We start from the raw sequence: 23910 nt of genomic DNA, 5'->3' as shown, positions 1-23910 counted from the left end.
TCTGCCGACAGGACCTGCCTCCTCGTGCACTCCCGAGGCTACTGGTGAGCTGGCTGCTGGCCTCTCTGTAGGGCAGCTCTCACTGCCACAGCTGCTCCTTCAGGGCAATAAAGGATAAAAACCAGGGGCAGGGTCAAGACGTAAGTCACAGGCTTCTAGAACCTTGCCTGGGAAGTGACACCCATCACCTTTGCTGCGTCCTCTTCACCAGAAGTGCGCCACTGGGCTCCGCCCACATTCGGGGTGAAGGATCAGGCATGGATGCAGGTGGAGGGGCGGGCACCATGAACCTGCCCTGCCCAGGCTGGCACGTGCATCCCAGGAGTGTTGTATGAGGGTGGGCGACATGGAAAACATGCACAGCTCATGTGACTATGAAAGGAATGACTATTTTGTTTTTGAGACAGGGTCTCACTCTGTTGCCCAGGCAGGAGAGCAGTGGTGCAATCACAGCTCACTGTAGCCTTGAACTCCTGGTCTCAAGCAGTCCTCCCACCTCAGCCTCCCAAGTAGCTGGGAATACAGGTGTGTGTCACCATGCTTGGCTAATTAAATTTTTTTTTTCAGAGATGGGGACTCACTGTGTTGTCCAGCTTGGTCTCAAACCCCTGGGCTCAAGAGATCCTCCCACCTCAGCCTCCCAAGATGCTGGGATTATAGGCACGGCCCATTGTGCCCAGCCTTAGAATGATGAGTTTTAAGTATTTACCTAATTAAAGGGACAGCGTTAAGGAAACCACTAGCCTCTTATAGCTGGAGCCGGAAGACAAGCCCCGAGCGCTGCCCTGTGCTTCTGTTGGGGCATCGCACAGCCTGTCGCCCGCTCGGGTGGGTGGTGGGTGGCCTGCTGTTAGCAGAGCCAGCAAGCTCCCACTGGAATGGGGTGTGGAAGAAGAGGTGGGAGGTGGTTGCGTCTGACGAATGAACATCAGGTCCCCACATCAGGTTCCCCAACATCAGGTCCCCACCCAGTGAGGGAACCCCCCTCCAGCCAGGGAGCCAGCCCCTCCAGCATTGCCGGCTGATCTCCTCGCCTGCTGGGAGCCCGGGAGGCCATGGATGGTGGCATTATTCTGAGGACGCTCCAGCCCTTTTCGTGAGAATCCTCATGTCTTGGGAGGACCAAGGCCGGGGTGCCGAAGCCCTTACGGAGCTCCAAGAACAGCCTCACGTTTGGCTCAGGCCGCTGCTCCGGGACCACCTCCCTGCCTGCTCTTGTTCTCCTCCCACCACGGATTGGTCCACAGGATGTCTGCTGCCACCATGGAAGGTTCTGCAGCTGTGCAGCCCAGCCTGTAGGTGGCACCACTGCTGTATGTGGCTGATGTCCACAGGGTGGACAGGGTATCCAACATTTCAACTTCACTGAATTAAATTAATTTTAGCGTTAGAGAAGCACTGAATTTAGCATAGTGAGTGTCTGCCATGTCGGATGGGGCAGCTAGCTGTCAGAGCCCTGGGCCCACGTCGGATGGGGCAGCTGGCTGGCAGAGCCCTGTGCCCATGTCGGATGGGGCAGCAAGCTGGCAGAGTCCTGGGCCCATGTCGGATGGGGCAGCAAGCTGGCAGAGCCCTGTGCCCATGTCGGATGGGGCAGCAAGCTGGCTGAGCCCGGGGCCCATGTCGGATGGGGCAGCAAGCTGGCAGAGTCCTGGGCCCATGTCGGATGGGGCAGCAAGCTGGCAGAGTCCTGGGCCCATGTCGGATGGGGCAGCAAGCTGGCAGAGTCCTGGGCCCATGTCGAATGGGGCAGCAAGCTGGCAGAGTCCTGGGCCCATGTCGGATGGGGCAGCTAGCTGGCTGAGCCTGGGGCCCATGTCGGATGGGGCAGCTAGCTGGCAGAGTCCTGGGCCCATGTCGGATGGGGCAGCAAGCTGGCAGAGTCCTGGGCCCATGTCGAATGGGGCAGCAAGCTGGCAGAGTCCTGGGCCCATGTCGGATGGGGCAGCTAGCTGGCTGAGCCTGGGGCCCATGTCGGATGGGGCAGCTAGCTGGCAGAGTCCTGGGCCCAACGTCTGGCCACAGTCCGGCAGCCCCAGCATCATCCTGGTACTCAGGGAAATCTCAAGCCTCAGGCTGCATCTCAGGATCTGCAGCCTCAGAATCCAAGCTTTAACCAGCTCCTGGGCAATTTGGAAGCACATTCGCAGCAGGAGCCAGCTCGGTGTGGAGGGTGGGGGTCAGGGTGGCTTCTTCCCTGTGTTTATCTGTCTGTGCCACGGCCTAGGCTTAGCGAAATCACAGAATAAAAACAGGCCCTTCTGTTCTCTGCACTGTGATCGGAGGCAGCCAGCGGGCACCTAGCCGCTGCTGTGGGAAAGTCACAGGTACAGAACTGCCAGGGATGAAGCCACATGCGTTAATTTATTAAAATACAGTCAGCTACGGAAGGAAGCATAGGATGTGGTTTTGATGTTAAAGAATTTCATCTGGATAGGGAGACGGATGTGTAAACACAGACTCGAAGGTCAGGGGAACTGAGATCAGAGAACAGACGCTGGACACGTCCTCACTATGGCCCGGGTGGTGTGGGCATGGCAGGGCTCAGAGGCCGGGGTTGGGGTGGGGTTCCCAGAGGTGGCCTTGAGCTGGCCTTTCAGACGGCTTTGCTTTCCTCAAGGAAAGATGGAGTTCAGGAGGAGAAGGCCCGGTCAGGCCCTGGGGAACGGAAACCCAGGGAGGAAAAAGGGAGTGTGTGGGTGGTGGACCTTCCTGGGACGCAGGAGCGTGTGGGCGGTGGACCTCCCTGGGATGCAGGAGCGTGTGGGCGGTGGACCTCCCTGGCACGCAGATTGTCTTTCTGGAGCCCCGAAGGCCCATGTGTGCTGTCTGCAGTGCCGATGTTCTGGTTCTGGCTCAGCCCCTCCCTGCGCAGGAGAACTCAGTGGCTTTCCTGTCTTCAGGGCCTCCCCTGATTCCCCTGCAGAGTGGAGAGCTGGCCGCAGGGTGGCTGTGTTGAAGCAGGGCAGTCACGTCTGTGACCGTGCATCCAAGCTGGGCTCAGAAGTTTCTTTTTCCATGGAAAATTCTACCGTAGACTATGGGGCCTGTGACGGCGGGAGGCGTGCGTTCATTTTGTGTGCCATGGGCTTAGTGTCCGCTTGGCAAGGGGCCCTTTCTCAAGCGTTTGTGGGCTTCTTCAAATTCCATGAAGGTGTTGTGTGCATTTGCTTTTTCTGGGACTGAGGGGCCGTAGCCTTCTTCACCCTCCCCCGAGGGTCCCCGTCTTCTCTGGCAGGTCAGGACCCACTCCTGGGTGTGCTCAGTGTTTCAGTTAATAATGATTAGTGAGTAGGTGACATCTAGAGAGAAAACTTTAACTCAGGGTACTGACCGACCTGGGAAGGTGGGGATTTCAGGCGCAGGCCAGTGTCCTGGGGCAGCTTTGTTAGGGGCAGTGACAGGCCCTGGGACACGTGGGGACCGGGTCTGGCTCCAGGCCTTGTGTAAGGGTCTTGCTGAGGCCTATGTGGCTTCTCTGGGGAGGGGCTGCTCCCCTTCTCGCTTCCATCTCTCTGCAGCCCTTGTGACATCATACAGGCACAGCCAATCTCTGGGAAGTTCTTTCCCTACCTCAGGCCCCTATACTTCTCTCTGAGCTGGCACTCAAGCACCATGAGATGTTGGCTGGCTTCTGGGGAGCAAGAAATCCATTTCTAAATACTGGATTTCTGACTCCTTGGTGAGCTGGAGTGTGGTTTATAAATACCTTGCTATCTTTAAGGTTGGCACTGCTGAGAGAGCAGGGTGACAGAGATGAATTCCAGTAACACAGCCAACGTTGGATGCCTGGAAGGTAAGAGTGGGCAGGTGGCGGCTGGGTGTTGTGGAACCGTGTTGGCATCAGACCTGGAGGGGTGGCAGACCCCAGTGGGTGCTGTGGAACCGTGTTGGCATCAGACCTGGAGGGGTGGCAGACCCCAGTGGGTTCTGTGGAACTGTGTTGGTATCAGACCTGGAGGGGTGGCAGACCCCAGTGGGTGCTGTGGAACTGTGTTGGTATCAGACCTGGAGGGGTGGCAGACCCCACTGGGTGCTGTGGAACTGTGTTGGTATCAGACCTGGAGGGGTGGCAGACCCCACTGGGTGCTGTGGAACTGTGTTGGCATCAGACCTGGAGGGGTGGCAGACCCCACTGGGTGTTGTGGAACCGTGTTGGCATCAGACCTGGAGGGGTGGCAGACCCCACTGGGTGCTGTGGAACTGTGTTGGTATCTGGCGTAGCCCAGGTACATGGAGGGGCCCCAGAGGCGGGTCAGGCTTCTGGGCTCTGGTCTCTGATCTGCTTGGTTTTAAGTCATGTGACTCTGGTCTTTTTAAAAAAAAGTCTAAAGAGGCCTGGCATGGTGGCTCATGCCTATAATCCCAGCGCTTTGGGAGGATGAGGCAGGTGGATTGCTTGAGCAGAGGAGTTCTGGCCAGCCTGGGCAACACGGTAAGACCCCATTTCTACCACAAAGACCACACAATAGCTGGGCATGGTGGCGCATGCCTGTGATCCTAGCTACTTTGGAGGCTTGAGCCCAGGATGGGGTGAGGGTGGAGGTTGCAACGAGCCACGATCACACCACTGCTCTCCAGCCTGGATGACAGAGTGAGACCCTGTCTCAGAAAAACAAGCAAACAGAAAAAGCTGAAGAACTAAGGCCGTGGTGAAGTAAACCGCCTGGATTCAAAAGCAGAGTCACAAAGTAGAGCTAAATGTAAACGTGCATGCCGGCTGCCGGCTGCCAGGGCCTCGTGCAGTTGGCCACCGGCTCCTGGGGTCCCTGCTCAAGGTCGCTCTGTGGTCTAGACTTTGACCTTTAACCTTCTCTGAGGGGCGGGTGTTAGGGCCTGTGCCGTGGCTGGAGGCCTACCTTTGAGCATCGTCTCTTCTTTCTCACAGTTTTTAATCTTAGGGGTGGGGACACTTTTCGCATAGCAGCTTTCGAGATCGTGGGGTGCTGTGGTTTGGATGTTCCTCCCCCCCAGCCTCACGGTGAAATCTAATCCCGTGTCGGACGTGGGGCCGAGCGGGAGGACTCTGGGCCATGGGCCGGGTCACTCATGAGCGGCTCAGTGGTTCTGGAGGTGGCGAGTGAGTGGGTTCTTGCTGTTAGTCCTGTGAGAGCTGCTTGTTAGGAAGAGCCTGGCGCCCCTCCTCGCTTCCTCTCCCGCCCTGTGGTGTCTGCACGCCGGCTCCGCTCACCTCCCACCACCAGTGGAAGCAGCCTGAGGCCCCCACTGGAAGCACGTGCTGGCTCCACGCTTTCCGAACGGCCCTCAGAAGCGTTTCTTTATGAATTGTCCAGCCTCAGGCAATTTTACGCCTTCATAGCAACACAAATAGGCTAAGACATTGGGAGAACACAGATAATACATTTTCCAATATTTGGGGAGGTGCTGCTGTTTCACTGTTTTTCCATAGTAAAGTGAGAGGGGCTGTGGTTTCAGGCAGCACGACCTGGGGTCTGACTCATCTGCGTTCACAGCCCATCCCGTTCCCTATTCATTAGCTGTATAACATTGGGCGAGAGCCTCCATCCCGTCTCTGGGCTTCTTAGCAATGGGTATAATTATATGCGACTCCAAGACTTGGGGTCCGGGAGATGCGAGAACAAAGAGGGCGCTATAGAGATGATGCTTAGAGATGTCGGTTCCCGTCCTCCTGCTCCCAGCTCATTGCGCACATATGTTTTGAAAACCATGCCAGGGATCTGACCTTAATGCACCCAAGGCAGAAAAGCCTCAAGTTGGGGTGCAGGGAAGGCTTTAACTGAGCTTGGCATGTGGGGGCTGCTCCTGGGCTGCATCTGCCAGGAAACAAGAGATGCTTGATGTTCTTGGGGAAATGCTTAGGGCCCAGAGCATCTGCTGGAGGGAAAAGAATGAGCATTCCCAGAGAAACCGACCAGCGCGTGGGCCCTTCCCTGGGATTCGGGTTAAGTGTCCCGGGCTTGTGAAACGCACACAAAAGATGCAAGTCTTTGGCTTCGGGAGGCTGTGAAGAGTCGTTGCCCCGCTCAGCCTAACCGTCTTAGCAGCTCTCCGACGATGCCTGCCACTCTGGTAGCGACGGATAACTCTTCCTGGTTGTGGGGAAGTGTGGATGAAAAGCTCCAGGTGTGTATTATAGTTTCATGTTGCTGTTGTCACAGGTCCCTAGTGTCTTACAGAATGCAGATTCCTCGTCTCATGGCCTGTTTGGTGGACCTCCAGGTGGGCTTCTCGGATCCCTCTGCCCTGGGTCTCCTGAGGCTGAACTCAAATACAGGTGGGCTGGTTCCCCTCAGAGGCTCTGGGCTCATCCTCATGGGCTCGCTGAGATTGTTGGCAGAATCCAGCTCCTCGAGCTGCTGGGACTGAGGTCCCCTCTCTTGCTGGCCCATGTGGGGCTCATGCCAGTACCTCGTGGGGGTGTCTCTCTTAGTTAAAGGTCTGCCTTTCTGGCCTAAAGACGAAGTAGTTGAAACGGTTATGAGTGGCCACAGAGAAAATGGGGCTGAATTTTATACCCCCGCCTCCACTTTACCACCCCTGCTGCTTCTGTTAAACGGAAGCACTTTATTAAATGGGGGGTGAATGTGTCTTTGAAACTTATCTCCGTAGGATTTTACACGGGTCTGTTTGTTTTGCTTTTATCTCAAGGTAACACATTTTAAAGACATTTGAGTAGCAGGGTCTTCACTGCAAATGGAGCTTGGTCAAAAGAATAAAAAAAAGAGTTGAAGGAACTATTTCTTGGAAGCTGCCGAAAGGTCCCTTTCTAACTCCTGTTCTCTAGAGAAGCTTACAGCATGGGGCCAGTGAGCGGACGTCGACTTGTGGAAGGCTAAGGACAAAGGCCGTGGAGAATTTCTCACCCCAAATTAGATTCATTTCTGCCAAGGAAGACAGTTGTTTCTGGCTGGGTGTGGTGACTCACACCTGTAATCCCAGCATTTTGGGAGGTCCAGGTGGGAGGATCGCTTGAAGATAGGACTTCAAGACAATCTACCTGGACAACAGAGCGAGACCCTGACTCTACAGAAAAAGTGAAAATATTGTCTGGTGTCGTGGTGCGCACCTGTAATCCCAGCTACTCAGAGGCTGAGGCGGGAGGATCGCTCGAGCCCGGGAGTTTGAGGCTGTAGTGAGCTATGATCGTGCCGCTGCATTCTGACCTGGGCAGCAAACAAAGACTCTGTCTCCAAAAGAAGAAAAAAACAAAACCAACCCGACCAAAACCACCCAAACCAGATGTTTCCAAGTGTGGATTTCATCTGAAAAAACAAACTTAGTCTTGAAAACTTGTTATGCGTTGTGAAGTACCAAAATGGCACCTCAAATATATGTAAATGTTTCACACAGACTTCTGTGTGAAAATAGTTTTAATGAGCTTGAAGTGTGTTCACCCGGTTTGAATAACAGAGTCAGCCTGCGTGTTCACCCTCGGTGGCAGCTGGCGAAGCCCGGCGGGTCCTGGAAAGGGCCTGTTGGCTTGATGGCGTCAGCTGTAGATGGCATCGCTGCACTGACTGATGTTTTCTGAAGAAGAGCTTTTAATTGTTTCCCAAAGAGAAACATTTACAGAGGGATCATTCTTTTCCTTTTTTTTTTCATCTACTGAGTTGAAGTCTTTTTTTTAAATTAAATTTTATTTTAAGTTCTGGAAGACGTGTGCAGGATGTGTGTTTGTTTCATAGGTAAATGTGTCCACGGTGGTTTGCTGCAAAGACCAACCCATCACCTGGGCATTAATCCCCATATTCCTTAGCTGCTTGTCCTGATGTCCTTCCTCCCCCCACCCCCTGACAGGCCCGAGTGTGTGAGCTCCCCTCCCTGTGTCCGTGTGTTCTCATTGTTCAGCTCCCACTTAGAAGTGAGAACACGTGGCATTTGGTTTTCTGTTTCTGTGTTAGTTTGCTGAGGACAGTGGCTTCCAGATCCACCCATGTTCCTGCAGAGGACATGCTCTCATCCCTTTTTATGGCTGCATAGTATTCCACGGTGTATATGTACCACGTTTTTTCAATCCAGTCTATCATCAATGGACATCTGGGTCGATTCCATGTCTTGCCATCGTGAATAGTGCTGCAATGACCGTGTGCATGCGTCTTTGTAGTAGACCGATGTTTATTCCTTTTGGCGCATACCCAGTAATGGGATTGCTGGGTCAAACTGAAGAGTGTTATTGTCTAAGTTGAGTGTGAGCTTCAGTGGGGTGGGGCTACACAGAGCAAAGTGTGGAGGCTGCTGGTACCTTGAGAAAGCGTGTAAATGCTTTTCTCCTTCCTTGTTGAATTTACAGCGTCTGGTGCATGCATGTAAGACGGAACGCCCGCTGGAGGCTGCTGGAGGCACACCAAAGGGAAAGATGAAAGACTGTAAACAAAAGGCTGGCCTGCACCTCCAGTGCCCTCTGCTTCGCAGGAAAGCTGAGCAATACAGATGGGTGTGGGTCACGCCCCACGTTACCAGGACCCCTGACGTCCCCACCACATGGGGGTGGTTGGGAGGGAACATTACATGATTGACTTACATAAAATGCTGGAGCGCTCTGCAGGGGGCCTGGTGAGCTTGCTGGAACTGGGGGAAAATGTTCAGCTGTTTCCAGAGAACCACTGGGTGCATCCAGGGTTCTGTCATGACTCAGCGTATCACATAGTTGGCAAGCCTCAGCTGTGGGCCCGTGACTGGCCTGGCACTGTGTGATTTTGTGTGCAGTGGAGGACGACGATGAAGAGGTGTGTGCAGGGGGAGCCCAGGGACTTGGCGAGGAGACCCATGGGACACAGCCAGGCTGCTGAGTCTCTAACCTGCCCATGCGACAGCCTCCCCACAGCACTCAGCCAGGGATGCAGCAAACAGGACACGGCTCGGTCAGCGTCGCGCCACGAGCTCTGTGAAGAAGCGAGTTTAATTCTAGCCACTCTGTAGGTTGTGTGTCTGTGTGGTGGTTTGGCGCTGTTTTATTATTTTATTTTATTATATATATATACTTTTATTAGCGCTGTTTTAAATTCCGCATTGCATGGTGGGATGACTGCTGGGTGAGTTCTGCACTGTAATCTTTTTAGAGATTTTCCAGCACAGTAAAGTTCTCTTCATGACAGGCCTGTTCCACACCTGTGCTGCTCAGCAGGGAGGCTGCTGGTGCCCTGGGAGCACACGAAATGTGGCCAGAGCAAAGGAGGAACTCGATTTTGAGTTTCATTCAAGAAATTGAAGTTTAAATTTGCAAAATACCCAGGTGTGGTTAGTGACTTTCAGATTGGACAGTGTGGGTCCTGGCGAAGGCACCATCAGCCCCTGTGTTTCCTGGGGCCACTGGCCTCTGTGCCTGCACCCGAGGTCTCCCCTGCATGGCTGTCCGTCCTTCCCTGTCCAGCCTGGTATGGCATCCACTCTTAAAGGGAGGTTCTTGAGCCTCCAGAGCTGACTGAGTGTCTTCCGTCCCCTGCTACACCTCGAGGGTGCCTCTGTCACCGCATTCCCAGAGATGGTCACCACCCCATCTGTCCCCTCCACTGCACCACAAGCTGCTGAAGGGCAAGTGCATGGCTAGCCCTGGGCACGGTGCCTGTGTCTCCAGGAGCTCTGCTCACAGTGTTGAGTGAAGGAGCACAGGACCAGGTGGAGCCTGTTTGGCCAACACTCCCACGACACTCATCCTGCTCCAGTGCTCTTCTAGAGGCTTCCCGGTGTCGCTCACGTTTGGACACATCGTGGCTGGCCATGTGGTTCACTTGCAGCTGTGGGCTTCAACAATTTACTTGATCTCTCAAAGATGTGTTCCCTTTCACTTGTAGGATGTGAATAATACCAAAATTGCAGGTTGTTCTGATGATTAAAATGAGAGAAACTGTATGAACAGGGCCTGACACTCTGTGAGCTCACGGTCACTGTTAGGGGATTCACTAGGGACCGGCCAGTGAACCAGAAAAGACTCACTGCTGGCATGGAGCGTGCATCTGATCAGGAAAGACAGATAATAAATGCTGCACACATGCGTACTCACATGATGTGGGCACTAAGGCCGGCCAGGTAGGGGTGTTGGGTTGCCTGGGGGTGGGGCTGACCTATAAGGAGGTCAGGGCAGTGTTGCTGAGGAGGTGATTCTCAGGTGAAATCTTGGACGGGGGCATGGAGCAGACACAGCCGTGTGGGAAGGAGCATTCCCAGCAGTGGGAACCACCTCTGCAAAGTCACAGAGGCAGGACAGAGGGGAAAGGGCCCTGGGTGAGGGGTGCTTATGGCGGAGGTAAGGAGAGCAGCTTTCATTCCGAGTGAACCGGGAACCCTTGCAGGGCTGGCAACAAGCTGACTTTTGTTTTTGGAAACTTGCTCTGGGGCTGGGCGAAGAACGGCCTATAGACAGGCATGGGCACATGTGTTGGGGATATTTTATTTCCCAGGAGACAGATGGTGCCAGTGTCTCTCCCCTCTCTCCCGCTCCACCCCTGTGAGTATGTAATGTGCATAATGTATATGACTTTTTTTTTTTTTTTGAGAAAGAGTCTTGGTCTGTCGCCCAGGCTGGAGCGCAGTGATGCAATCTCAGCTCACTGCAACCCTCCCGGCTTCAAGCGATTCTCTGGCCTTAGCCTCTCAAATAGCTGGGATGATAGGCACCTGCCACCATGCCTGGCTAATTTTTGTATTTTTTTTAGTAGAGATGAGATTTCACCATATTGGCCAGGCTGGTCTTGAACTCTTGACCTCAGGTGATCTGCCCACCTCAGCCTCCCAGTGTTGGGATTACAGACGTGAGCCACTGTGCCCGGCCATGTGTATGAATTTGATTGTGAAAGGTTTCAAACATACCCCAGATGGATAAAAATATCAGATGGTCCCTGAGTGTTTCCACTGTCCAGTGGTAACAATAGTCACCAGCACACAGCCCGTCTTACTTCACTTTGGCCTCATACACTTCCTTCCTTCTCAGACTGTTTAGAACATAATTCTGGCTGGGCACAGTGGCTCATGCCTGTAATCTTGGGAGGGCACGGTGTGTGGATCACTGAGGTCAGGAGTTTGAGAGCAGCCTGGCCAACATGGTGAAACCCCATCTCTACTAAAAATACAAAAATTAGCCAGGTGTGGTGGTGGGTGCATGTAATTCCAGCTACTCAGGTGGCTGAGGCAGGAGAATTGCTTGAACCAGGGAGGTGGAGGTTGCAGTGAGCCAAGATTGCACCACTGCACTCCAGCCTGGGTGACAGAGGGAAACTCCATCTGAAAAAAAAAAAAAAGATAATTCCACATTCTGGGTCCAATGGGCAGACGGACAGGATCCTGCACAGACTGTGGGTGTGAGGAAGGGATCTGAAGATGCCACCAAGGCTTTTGCCGCAGGGACCGGGAGGATGGGGCTGCTCCTCCCCGAGGTGGGAGGCTGTGGTGAGGCAGGCTGCGGGAGAGCCAGAGCTGAGGCCTGGACTGTCGGCTTTGAGATTCGGTTCAAATCCAAGGGGGACGGTTTTGAGTCGGCAGATGGAAATTCATGTGAGGAAGGCGCTATGCGTTTGGGATAATTGGAGAGCAGGTGATCTTAGGAGCCACGAGTCTGGTTGACATTACCAGGGGATAAGGGCACATGAGGAGGAGACTCCAGTGAGCCCAGGGGCGTCAGCACCAAGACTCAGGGAAGAACCAGTGAAGCAGGATGGCAGGAGCGCCTTCCCACCTGCAGGTGTGACCGAGTCACCCTGGAGGGGCTGTTCCCATTCAGGTTCCTGACCATGGACTACGGAAGCAGCTGTTTGCTTTAAAAAAGTGTCCGTTTCATAGGCAAAATGGTATTTCATCATTAATTATATTCCTGGGATTTCAAGGAAGAGCTGACTTCTCATGCATGGGCTGTTTGTATTCCTTCCTTTGTGAATGAACGTAGCTCTTAGGAAGATGTTTTTGTGTAGTTTTCTCTTTCACCATGAGGGATACACCATGGAATATTATGCAGCAATCAGAAATGATGAGTTTGTGTCGTTTGTAGGGACATGGATGAATCTGGAAAACATCATCCTCAGCAAACTGACACAAGAACAGAAAATGAAACACCGCATATCCTCACTCATAGGTGGGTGATGAAAAATGAGAACACATGGACACAGAAAGGGGAGTACTAAACACTGGGGTCTATTGGGGGGAAAAGGGGAGGGCCAGCGGGAGGGGGAGGTGGGGAGGGATAGCCTGGGGAGAAATGCCAAATGTGGGTGAAGGGGAGAAGAAAAGCAAAGCACACTGCCATGTGTGTACCTACGCAACTGTCTTGCATGCTCTGCTCATGTACCCCCAAACCTAAAATCCAATAAAAAATTAAAAAAAAAAGAAAAAAAGGCTCAGAACAAAGACCACCTCTTGACTTCGGGGCAGGGAGGCCCTGGGGCCAGTGCCACTCTCCCTGCTGCCCTCAGGGTCTCTTCCCAGTTCTCCAAGGCTCTGCTTTCTCAGCCTCACCACGAGGGTGCTGGAGTTGGGCTAAGTTCTGTGTTAGGACCTGCCATGGAGCGCACGGCCCTGAGTCCGCCTGGCTGGAGACATCTCTGTGGCTTAGTCTCTGCTGGCTCCAGAGCATGGCCCAGCCTGCCTGTCAGTGGACTTCTGTTCCCACGTGGGGTGCTCTTCTGAGCGAGTGGGCTCTGCTGTTCCCCACACCTAGCTGGGGCCTACCACCCAGGGTCTCAATATGTGTGTTTTGAATTGTTTCAAAGAGTATTAAAAGCAAGTTATTTTCTAAATGGAAATAATTTCTCCCTTTTAAACAGTAAAAGAAGACTTTGCATTTTACGGTGATTGGGTTTGTACAGTGATATTTTAGTCTTAAATACTTTAGAAGGAAGCCGTGCTGTAATTCCTTTCCCGTTTCAGTGTGTTTAAGCAAAGTCCCTTACTGGTTCAGCCTCATCGAGCAGAGGGCACCTATCAGGTCCAGTTGAACATCTCAAACCTTGGCATGAGGAGCCTGGATGAGGCCTCACTCCCTCCCACAGCCTTGAGGTTGACTGAGCTACCATCTCCCTTCCAGGACACATGGCTGATACTCCAAAGGAGGGAAGATTGACCCGATTTCTGGACTTCACCCAGCTGATAGACATGGCATCTGAATCCGTAGGAGGAAAAGTATGTGGGTCTCTCATGGCTAGAACAAGTGTATAACGCATCTATGCTAAGGATGCAACTCACCAGTGCAGAGACCCTCATGCAAGGATCAGTAGGAACTGGGCTTAAGGGATGGCCCGTCTGAGGAAGCCAGTGAGCAAGAAAGACTTCCAAAGAATTTATCTTAAACTGGTGATAATTCTCAGCAAGAACAACACTGCCTTAGGTTCTGTGTCTTTTACTAGAGGACAAACTGTGGTCCTCTGTTGTAGGTAGGCCAGCGGTCCTCTAGCTGTCGTTAGATCGGAAGTCCTCTAGCTCTTAGATCGCAGGTCCTCTAGCCCTAGTTGGATCGGATTTTCTCTAGCTCTAATTAGATTGGAGGTCCTCTAGCTGTAGTTAGATTGAAGTTTCTCTATCTCTAGTTAGATCTGAGTTTCTCTATCTCTAGTTAGATCTGAGTTCCTCTAGCTCCAGTTAGATCAGTTTCTCTAGCTCTGACTAGTCTAGCAGTCCTCTGACTCTAGTGTGTAATGAGGGTCACCTGGATAATTCATTAAACATATTGTACATAGATGCTGGAGTGCAGGCTGTGCTCAGAAACACTCTGGCACAGAAAGGGAAGACCCTGTGCTTGTCCCCTGGAAGCTTACACTCTAGTAGGAGACAGATATAAGTTCAGATCAGTGCTGTGACTAGCATAAGGCCAGGGTGCTCGGAGAGCAGGTAGACTTCAGCTGTGGGCAGGCCTGGGGTGGGGGTTGGGGTGGGAGGGATGGGGAAGGACCACCCGTGTGCTGCTGGAGGTGGCTTGCTGGAGAGCAGCTGTTGGGCAGCACAAGGCAGTTCAGGCAGAGGTGCCTGTGATGGGGAGCAAGGGAGCCCACATACTCCAGGGGGCTCAGTGCTTCAAGCACACATTGGGCATTTGTGGGGAGAGTTGGGAGCATGAGTCTGGAGAGGTAGGTGTGGCCCCATGTGCTCGCCGAAGGCTTCTGCTGAGGAGACACAGGGAAACACGGAGCAGGGTGGACCCTGTTATGTCCCCCTACCTGCCATTTGAACCCTGGCACAGGTCATCCCATGCATCAGGTCTCCTCTCGGCTCTGCCACCGAAAGAGCTGGCAGCTGCGAAACAGCTCGCTCTTCCTGCCTTTTGAACTCCTGGGCTGGAGACGGAGCCTGGGGCAGGGTGCTCTCCAGGCTGCAGCGGCTCCGAGTCCTGGGTTGGGTGGGGTGACCACAGCCTGTTTTGCTCGGGAAAATCTGGTTTACCTTGTTTTCTGGGTGTACAATGAGTAGCATCGACCTCGCTCTCAAAACAACCCTGCTTTGCTGGATGAATGACCAGGGCAGCCCGCCTGCAGGGTGACCTATGGTGGCCCTTGTGGAAAACACAGAGCCGCCAACCACCCGTGTGATCCAGAGCTTTTTATTCATTGCTCTGTTTGTAAAAGTACCACAAAACCTCTGGTTCATGAAAAAAGGAAAGTTGGTTTAATTGCTTCCCGAGTGTAAGAAGTTAGCGCTCTCACCTCCGGATGGTAGAGGGGATCAGAAGAAGGGTGGGAAGAGAAGACGGAGGAGGAGGCAGGCAGTGCTGTGGCACATTTAAAGGCATCGGGGTTTAACCGCAGCTGCGTCGCTTCCCCGAGGCGATTTCAAACTTTCTTTTACTTCATCTTATAATGTTTCACTAGAGAATAAAATAAAATGGTTTTGGATTTATGGTCACTTTTTCTTTCTTTCTTTGTCTAGATTTTCTTGCAGCAGATGACTTTTTTCCCCTGCAGAAAACCTCATGAAGGTATTGTAAATTGGCATTCTGCAATGTCAAGCTTGACGTAGAGAAATCTATGCAGCCATGCTAATTAAAATCTGCCTGTATATTTGAGATTACAGTCATGTGATATGCACCAACGAATTAGCATATTAGAACATTAGAAAGACGTGCAAATCGGCACGAACTCACAGCAAAACACAGCAGACACAGGAATCTGACCACAGAATTCGGGACTGTGTTTTTTTTTTTTTTTAAGACAGAATTTCGCTCTTGTTGCTCAGGCTGGAGTGCAATGGCGTGATCTCAGGTCACCGCAACCTCTGCCTCCCAGGCTCAAGCGATTCTCCTGCCTCAGCCTCCCAAGTAGTTGGGATTATAGGCAGGTGCCACCATGCCTGGCTAATTTTTTATACTTTTAGTAGAGACGGAGTTTCTCCATGTTGGTCAGGCTGGTCTTGAACTCCCAACCTCAGGTGATCTGCCGGCCTTGGCCTTCCAAAGTGCTGGGATTACAGGTGTGAGCCACCGCACCTGGCCCAGGACTGCATCGTTTCAATGGGAAAATACCAAAGTCCTCAAATACTGCTCTTCTGGCCAAGGTGAATTTCATAATCTGTGTTAGGGAGAAAACTGATCTACGTCTTGAGTTTTCTCGGAAATGTCTTACCTGCCTAATTATAAAAGTGCAGGACAGCTTATTAAACAAACAGAGAAAATGCTGACGAACACAGGAAGAAACGGTGGCTGTGCTGGGGTCCTACTCCTCTGTCACACCCAGTGTGGAGATGCGGGTTCTCGTGAGTGGAGAGACAAACACAGGTGCCTCCAGTGTGGGCAGCGGCTGTCTCGTCACCCTGGTGAGGTGGCTGCTGTCTATCTGGGCAGGACCTGGCTGGGTCCAGTGCAAGTTGAAGTTCGGCCCTGAGAGGGAGAAAGTGAAAATCAGATGAGGAAGGGAACCTAACTCGTTGTAGGTCGCTCAGTCACGAGAGGCCAAGGCGCTTACCATTTTACCACACGGCCTATCTTTGCAATACTTAAGTGCACGCATACCTTGACCTAGCTGTCCCGTGGATTCACATCGTTTGCACAGGTGGGCAGAAGCAGGTAGAAAATAAACATTCATTCTGATATTGTTTGGAGAGGAGATAATGAACGTAAAGGTTCATTGATAGGGAACTGGAGAGATGGCGGCTCTTCCAGACGTGGACGACTGTGTGGCTACTGGAATGAGTCGGGCCTGGCACCGTGGCTCACAACTGTCACCCCAGAACCTTGGGAGGCCAAGGCAGGAGGATCACTTGGGCCCAGGAATTTGGGCCCAGCCTGGACAACAAAGCAAGATCCCATTTCTAAAAATAAAAACAATGAGCCATAAAACAGTGGTTCGTGTCGTTTGTAGGGACATGGATGAATCTGGAAAACATCATCCTCAGCAAACTGACACAAGAACAGAAAATGAAACACCGCATATTCTCACTCATAGGTGGGTGATGAAAAATGAGAACACATGGCCACAGAAAGGGGAGTACTAAACACTGGGGTCTATTGGGGGAAAAGGGGAGGGCCAGTGGGAGGGGGAGGTGGGGAGGGATAGCCTGGGGAGAAATGCCAAATGTGGGTGAAGGGGAGAAGAAAAGCAAAGCACACTGCCACGTGTGTACCTACGCAACTGTCTTGCATGCTCTGCTCATGTACCCCAAAACCTATAATCCAATAAAAAATTAAAAAAAAAAAAATAAATAAATACAAAAAAAAAAAAAAAAAAAAAACAGTGGCTGTGTGTACTTGTAGTCCCAGCTACTAAGAAGGCTGAGCTGGGAGGATTGCTTGAGCGTAAGAGGTCAAGGCTGCACTGAGCCGTCGTCATGACACTGCGCTCCAGCCTGGGTGACAGAGCGAGACCCTTGTCTCAAAAAAAAAAAAAAAAAAAAAAAAAAAAAAAGGCAAGCTCTGCATTCACTGGCAACAAGAGAGATCCATGCATGTGTATTTTATGTGCATAAGACAGGGTTGGAAGGCACACACATCAAACAGTGAGACGTGATTACCTGTGAAGAGAGGTGGGCTTGGAAATAGAGCAGCAGAGAGACAGGGTGGGGCATTGTTTCTTATATTTTATACTTGAGCATACACAATATAACCACACACACATGTGTATATATAGTCACACCATAAAATCACATGAGAAATATATATAAATACGTATATACACATTTCTCCTTTTTGAAAAACGTAACATTACAGATAAATGTAAAGTTCACCTTTCACCTCCAACTTGAATGCCAATCCGCCCCCTCCATTCCCACCATTAACACTGTTGTAGGGTTGGAAAAAGTTTTAGTCAGTTGGGGCTGCTAAAAGAAAAGATGGTTGGTGGCTTACACACAGTGATTTCTTGAAGTTCTGGGGGCTGGGAATCTGAGACTGAGCCTGAAACAGCGGCAGCTCCAGCGTTTGGTGAGGCCACCTTGGGATGGCCGCCTGCTGGTGATACCCTCAGGTGACAGAGGAGAGAGAGGAAGAGGGCCATCTCCCGCCTCCTCCCGGATGGGCATTCATCTTGTCCCGGGGGCTCCACCCTCGTGACCTCATCGACTCCCAATGTCCTTACCTCTGAATCCCATCACTTTGGGGATTAGGTGCCAACATATGAATTTTGGCAGGAGACAAACATTCAGTCCATTACACAGAATTCTTCTAATGTATTTTATATACTTAAATATATATATATTCATAAATATGTAAGATGTTTTATATTTTAAAATTTATATACATATTATCACAAAGCATTTAACATTCTGTGCACTTTTTTTTGTGGGGTGGGGCTGGATCTCGCTCTGGTCAGGCTGTCAGGCTGGGGTGCAGTGGTGCGGTCATGGCCCGCTGCAGCCTCGACTTCCTGGGCTCAAGCCATCCTCCTGCCTTGCTGGGACTACAGGCATACACCACCATGTTTAGCTAATTTTTAAATTTTTTGTAGAGATGAGGTCTTGAGCTCCTGGGCTCAAGCAATCCTCCTGCCTCGGCCTCCCAAGTTGTTGGGATTACAGTTGTGAGCCACCGTGCCCCGCCCTAAACTTGCTTATCTCACTGCGTGTTTGTGAATCCCATCTGTGCTGATGCAGTGGGGCCAGGCCACCCTCTTGGCTGCCGAATAACAACTGTCCATGTTGTTGTGGCCCATTTTATGTCCTCCTCTCCCCGTTGATACACATTTAGGTTGATGACATTTTGCAAGTATTGCAAACAACCTGTGCAAGTGTGTGTGCACCTGTGTGGCTCTGCCTCTGAAATTGGTCCTTGGTTTTTCTCTCTTTTTAAGAACACGTCTGTTGGCCAGGCGCGGTGGCTTATGCCTGTAATCCCAGCACTTTAGGAGGCCGAGGCGGGCAGATCATGAGATCAAGAGATCTAGACCATCCTTGCCAACACGGTGAAACCCCGTCTCTACTAAAAATATAAAAAAATTAGCTGGGTGTGGTGGCACACGCCTGTGGTCCCAGCTTCTCGGGATGCTGAGGCGGAAGAATCGCTTGAATCCAGGAGGTGGAGGTTGCAGTGAGCCGAGATTGCGCCACTGCACTCCAGCCTGGTGACAGAGCAAGACTCCGTCTCAAAAACAAGAAGAAAACGTCTGTCATCACATGGTTTGCCAGCTTTATAGCAGCACCATTTTCCTGCCACTGGCTCAGCAGCGTGCATCTCCAATGTCCCTCACACTTCTCAGCCTCAGTCCGATCACAACAACTGCCAACCAAAACTAAACACAAAACGTTTGGGGCCTTGGAGGTCTGGGGTTTAAGTGTGAGGTGTACCTCCTCTTCTCCTTCGGGGTCCAGAACAGAGTTTTGCAATTCCAGAAGAATAATGGAAAGCCTGGAGTGTGCGCTATCTTTAAAATGTGATTTGATTATAACAACATTCAAAATACCATCAACTTTCATGTATAACGCTAAATACTTGGCACTTAAGTATTGGCCAGGCACATATAAGGCTGACCACAGCCACGGGAAGTAGATAGCACAATGGTTATTTGCATTTGACAGAGGAGGAACACTGAGACACAGGAGTGCGGGTACCACTGGCCACAGGTTCCCTGTCTGGGAGGCTGGGCTGGGTGGCACACCTGGGATCTGGTGGGGTCTCTGGTAAGCGTCACATGCAGCGGCTCCCATCAGAGGACCCCTCCACCCCGGGCCCGGCTACCTCTAGTCCCTTCCTCTGCTCCTGCTTGGGGAGCTCCTTCAGCAGGAATGTAAGATCCTCTTTGCACGACTTGATGGAAACAGGGAACGTATCCTCACGCTGGGCCACCTGCCAAGCGCGGCAACTTCTGAGCATCCACACCATCCATTCGAGGGTCTTTCATGTTGGTTATTTCAACTTCATGACACTCTGCAAGGATGTGTTTATTCTTTCTCCTCGATCTGGAAGGTGAAGAAGTGCGCTCAACTGTCTAAGGAGGCTTCGTGGGGCGTCGGAGCTCACGCATCTCCTCAGGGTTCGCAGAGTGTGCTGTGTGGGTTCATCTGGACCCCGAGTATCCAGCCTGCTCTTCCGACGACTTTGGAGGAATTCCTTATTGAATACTCTGCCTGGCCTGCTTGGAAATCTGACCAGCCTTGCTCACTTTAATACCATGTAGGTTGCTGTGGGGCCCACAGAGTGCCTGGTGATGTGGTTATACCGGCGGCGATCAGTGGTCAGTTTTGCGTGCTGAGGCCCACAAAGAAGTAACATTTCTTTCTCTGAAGATGATAAAAGCAGAGGCATCCCTCCATGTGGAAGGGGCTAGCTGGGCATGAAGGTGGTGGCAGAGGCTCCCCGAGACCCGTGCATGCACCATTCCTCTGGGCCTGTGGGACAGAAGTGGACATGTTGGAAACCAGGAGATCACATGAATGTTAATGATCAACTTGTTGTGTGTCTTTGCCCTAGAGTGACAGCCCGTGCTTTAAGGAACATGAATATACTGAGTTTGGGAAATGGATGGATAGCTGGGAGACCAGGAGAAAAAGGATTCCAGGTAATAACAGTGGCTCGTTCATTACAGTGCGTCTAACACCGCAAAGTTAAAAACTTGCTGTTGCAAAGCCAGTGTCCGTTTCGGGTCAGCTTTAACTTGGGGCCCTTGGAATGCTCTGTAATCTTGGATGTGCTTATCTGAACATCAGGCTGTGAGTCAGGAAGGGGTGGCGTGAGCCCGAGTCACTAATGTTCCACCGCCTGGAAAAGGGCGTGAGAAGCACTTTGTTGGGAAAATGAAAACGCTGGTGAGGTCTGCGGATAGAAAGAAGAGAGGATTTTTAACTGAGCAACGTGGCAGACATACCTCAGGCAGCAGGCACCTCGCGGGTCCTCACCAATGCCCTCCAGAGTAGGTCTCCTTAATCCTATTTAACTGCCATGGAGACAGATTCCTGGACTCAGCCCAGGGCACCCCGTTAGGAAGATAAGCTGGGAACTGGGCCAGGGTCTGTCCTTCACTGTACCTGCGGTCTTTCACTCTACTGTGAGACGTGATTTTATCATTGCTACTACTCAGTCTCAGTCAAAATAAACCTTTCAAATGTGAAGAAAAGCAAACGAATCCAGGCATTAGGTTGATAATTGAGTTTTTACTTGCTACTATCTCAAATATGACAGAGACATTCGATATTTCCAGTTTTCTAACTTTCTGTTTTTTCTCTCTCTCTTTTTTATTGTACTTTAGGTTCTGGGTACATGTGCAGATCATGCAAGGTGTTGCATAGGTGCATGTATAACCAGGTGGGTTGCTGCCTCCATTCCCCCTTCATCTATATCTGGCATTTCTCCCCATGTTATCCCTCCCCACCCTCCCCACCCCACACTGTCCCTCCCCTAGCGCCCTCCCACTGCACCCAGTGTGTGATGCTCCTCTCCCTGGGTCCACGTGTTCTCATTGTTCATCACCCACCTATGAGTGAGAACATGAGGTGTTTGATTTTCTGTTCTTGTGTCAGTTTGCTGAGAAAGATGGTCTCCAGGTTCATCCATGTCCCTACAAAGGACATGAATTCATCTTTTTTTATGGCTGCATAGTATTTAATGGTGTATATGTGCCACATATTCTTTGTCCAGTCTATCATTGATGGGCTTTTGGGTTGGTTCCAGGTCTTTGCTATTGTACACAGGGCTGCAATGAACATATGTGTGCATGTGTCTTTATAGTAGAACGATTTATAGTCCTTTGGGTATATGTTGGGTAATGGGATTCTGGGTCAAATGGAATTTCTATTTTTAGGTCCCTGAGGAATCTCCACACTGTCTTCCACAATGGTTGAACTAATTTACACCCCCACCAGCAGTGTAAAAGTGTTCCAATTTCTCCACATCCTCCTCAGCATCTGTTGTCTCCAGATTTTTTAATGATCACCATTCTAAGTGGCGTGAGATGGTATCTCAATGTGGTTTTGATTTCATTTCTCTGATGAACAGTGATGATGAGCATTTTTTCATGTTTATTGGCCTCATATATGTCCTCTTTTGAGAAGTGTCTGTTCATATTCTTCACCCACTTTTGAATGTGTTTGTTTGTTTCTGACTTTCTATAGTACTTGAGGCAGTATTAATTTCTAATCATTCTGGACATTTTAAGGTGGTTTTATATCCGGCAGAAAAACACCAAGAACTCCCTAGTGGCAGACCTGACTTCAAGACTCGGAAGGCTTTGGTGGACGCAGGCAGGGTGTCTGGCCCATGGTGGGCTGGGGGCTGGAGGGCACTGTGGCAACTCCTGAGCTTGAGATGACAGCAAACACTGTCTGCAGGAGAACCAGCTCTGCTTACTGCCTGCTGAGCGTGGCGAGGCGCTTTCTACATCACACCACTTAATCTAAGCTTTATGGAAGCTAATGTCAACTCTAATTTACATTTGTCTTGAGAAAAGGAGATTCTCAACTCTAAGAGGTAAATTTGCCAAGGACAGTCATAGGAAATGATCCATCTGGAACCAGAATCAGGTCTTCCTGAATCCCAGGCCAGTGCATTTTCTGGTCTGGCTTAAACTGAGGATTTCTGTTGGGGAATGGTGGTCACATGTGGCCAGATTATGAGAGATCCTGCAGTCATATTCACTAAGAACTACCCTAACAGGTTTTCCTGTGACGGACAGAAGTGGTCCCTGCTGTGGGCCAGGTGCGTGTGGGGTGCCTCACGTGCCGCATCTGCTGCATCGGCCCTAATGAGGCTGCTCTTGTCCTCTGCGTTGTACAGGTCACGACAGGTGCGTCCTCAGGCTGGGGATCCAAGGAGTCATCTGGGGCTTCGACGTGGACGTTTCTTACTTCATGGGAGATTACGCTCCTCAAATGTCGATTCAAGCAGGAAACTTGGAAGAAGGTGACTTCGGAACCACGTCCCCCAAATGAGAATTATGGAGTCACATGGTTCCTCCGGCCAGCCACACCCCAACAACTGCTCACTTTCGATATGACCTAGACGGCTTCAGGAACTGGCCATGGCCTCTTTACTGTACCAGGGCTGTAGGACTAGGACTCCTAATAGAGGGCTCTGTGGTTTTTGATTTGTGGCTTAACAGCATTCTTTGGCCGGATATAGATTTTATCATTCCCACGGTCCTTAGGCCTCACACGGAGGCAGGCCGTCATCCCTGGGACGTGGGTGAGCAGGTTGCTGGGTGGGCAGAAGGGAGTGGGTTGTGCCTCAGATGACCTGGCTGATGTGGAGCCATGTCTGGGACAGCTGTGGGTGAGCAGCACCGGCCTTGCTTTGGGCTGTCCCAGTGCGTGTGACGGGGCAGCTGCTATGGCATTTTTCATAAGGTTTCCTATCTGCATCTTGGATTGCTGGGCATATGAATCCCGCAGGCTCTATAAATAAGACCTATTCTGTGAAAGGGCCACATGCACAGAGCAGACCTCAGGTGCCAAAGAAGCCAAGAAACCACAGAAAGAAAGAGGCCGGCAAATCCAGTGTGTTGGTAATGGGTGTTTTACTGGGGGGACTTACAGACAGAAGCATGAGAGGGCTATGTCTCTGCACTGTTACTCCCCAGATCCAGGGCTCACACGCTATAGGGAAAGTGTCTGTGTGCTCCAGCAGGACAATTGAAGGCAGCCTCCAGGATGGGAAGAGCGCTGTGTGCGTCATAGCCTCCGACTTGTGCAGTAACATCAAAGTGCACATGTTCTAGACTAAGGACAGTGAATCAAGTTGGAATCATACTGACAGGATTGACTTAATCAGACATCAACATGGCAGGTCGCATCCAAGATGGAGTCACTTTGTCTCCACAGACCTGTATTTTGATTTCTCTAACAGCTATCTGATGTTGACTTTAGCTTTAATTTTTGAAAAACATGGGGAGCTATGTGTGTTTATACATGTACTTAGGGAAGCTAAGTCAGTGTTGGTTGGCAAGTTTATACTGAATGTGCAGTGCACACAGTACGGCACGAGGCTGTGGACATGAACGGGCGCTGATCCCCGAAAATGGCTGGGGCACCTGAACAGTAAATGATGCTGTGAGGCATGTTACTCTAAAAGCAAAAAATGACCAGCGACAAACGAGTAAGCTTGTTTTGGCAAGCCCCTCAATCGTCCATGAGTGCCTCTATTTCTGAATTGCCCAGTTATGAATTCTAAGGAGGCACTGGGAGAGTTGGTATTTCTGGAATTGCCTTTGTAATTGTCCAACTTTGAAAACTCTAGTGATGTGATAAACTTGTTGAAGTTTGCGCTAACTTGGAGATGACATTTACTATTTGAAAGCGAAGGTAGTATCAAACATACTGCACTACTTTTTGAAATGACTGCGTTAATATATCAAATATTGAGGAACTTCAACACGTGCGTCTATTGCTGGGATCATTTCATACTTCGAAATATCTTCAGTGTTATTTGCAAAGTGAGAATTACCATACAACCCACAAAGAGAGTAGATTCTCTTTGATTTTGAACCCTAACCTTAATCCTGAATGGTCAATCTGACTATAGATAAACTACCAGAAATTCCGTAAAGAGGAATCAGGACCGGAGCCGCAGCCACACCCGAGGAGTTTGAAGCCACTGCCGAG

At 51.0% G+C, this 23910-nt stretch overlaps 1 protein-coding gene and 1 long non-coding RNA gene across 2 annotated transcripts in view; both read left to right on the top strand.

Annotated features, from left to right (window-relative positions):
• Positions 1 to 3584: 3584 nt before the first annotated feature.
• The window catches only part of ALLC (allantoicase), a 44682-nt gene continuing 24356 nt past the window's right edge, over positions 3585 to 23910 (top strand). The window contains 8 exon segments of the mRNA XM_035273317.3: positions 3585 to 3796; positions 11960 to 12043; positions 12992 to 13086; positions 13547 to 13569; positions 14836 to 14872; positions 19790 to 19877; positions 22088 to 22213; positions 23831 to 23910. Of these exon segments, the coding sequence (XP_035129208.3) occupies positions 3757 to 3796; positions 11960 to 12043; positions 12992 to 13086; positions 13547 to 13569; positions 14836 to 14872; positions 19790 to 19877; positions 22088 to 22213; positions 23831 to 23910 (573 nt within the window). The 5' untranslated portion in view covers positions 3585 to 3756.
• LOC144579197 (uncharacterized) lies at positions 3809 to 7632 on the top strand. Its single transcript, XR_013526222.1, has 2 exons — positions 3809 to 6256; positions 6631 to 7632. It is a non-coding gene; the product is annotated as an uncharacterized LOC144579197 (long non-coding RNA).

This window comes from Callithrix jacchus, chromosome 14 (assembly GCF_049354715.1).
Source record: "Callithrix jacchus isolate 240 chromosome 14, calJac240_pri, whole genome shotgun sequence".
Taxonomy (NCBI): Eukaryota; Metazoa; Chordata; class Mammalia; order Primates; family Cebidae; genus Callithrix; species Callithrix jacchus.
Note: the sequence above shows the minus strand (reverse complement) of the source record. Positions and strands in the feature narration are given on the sequence as shown.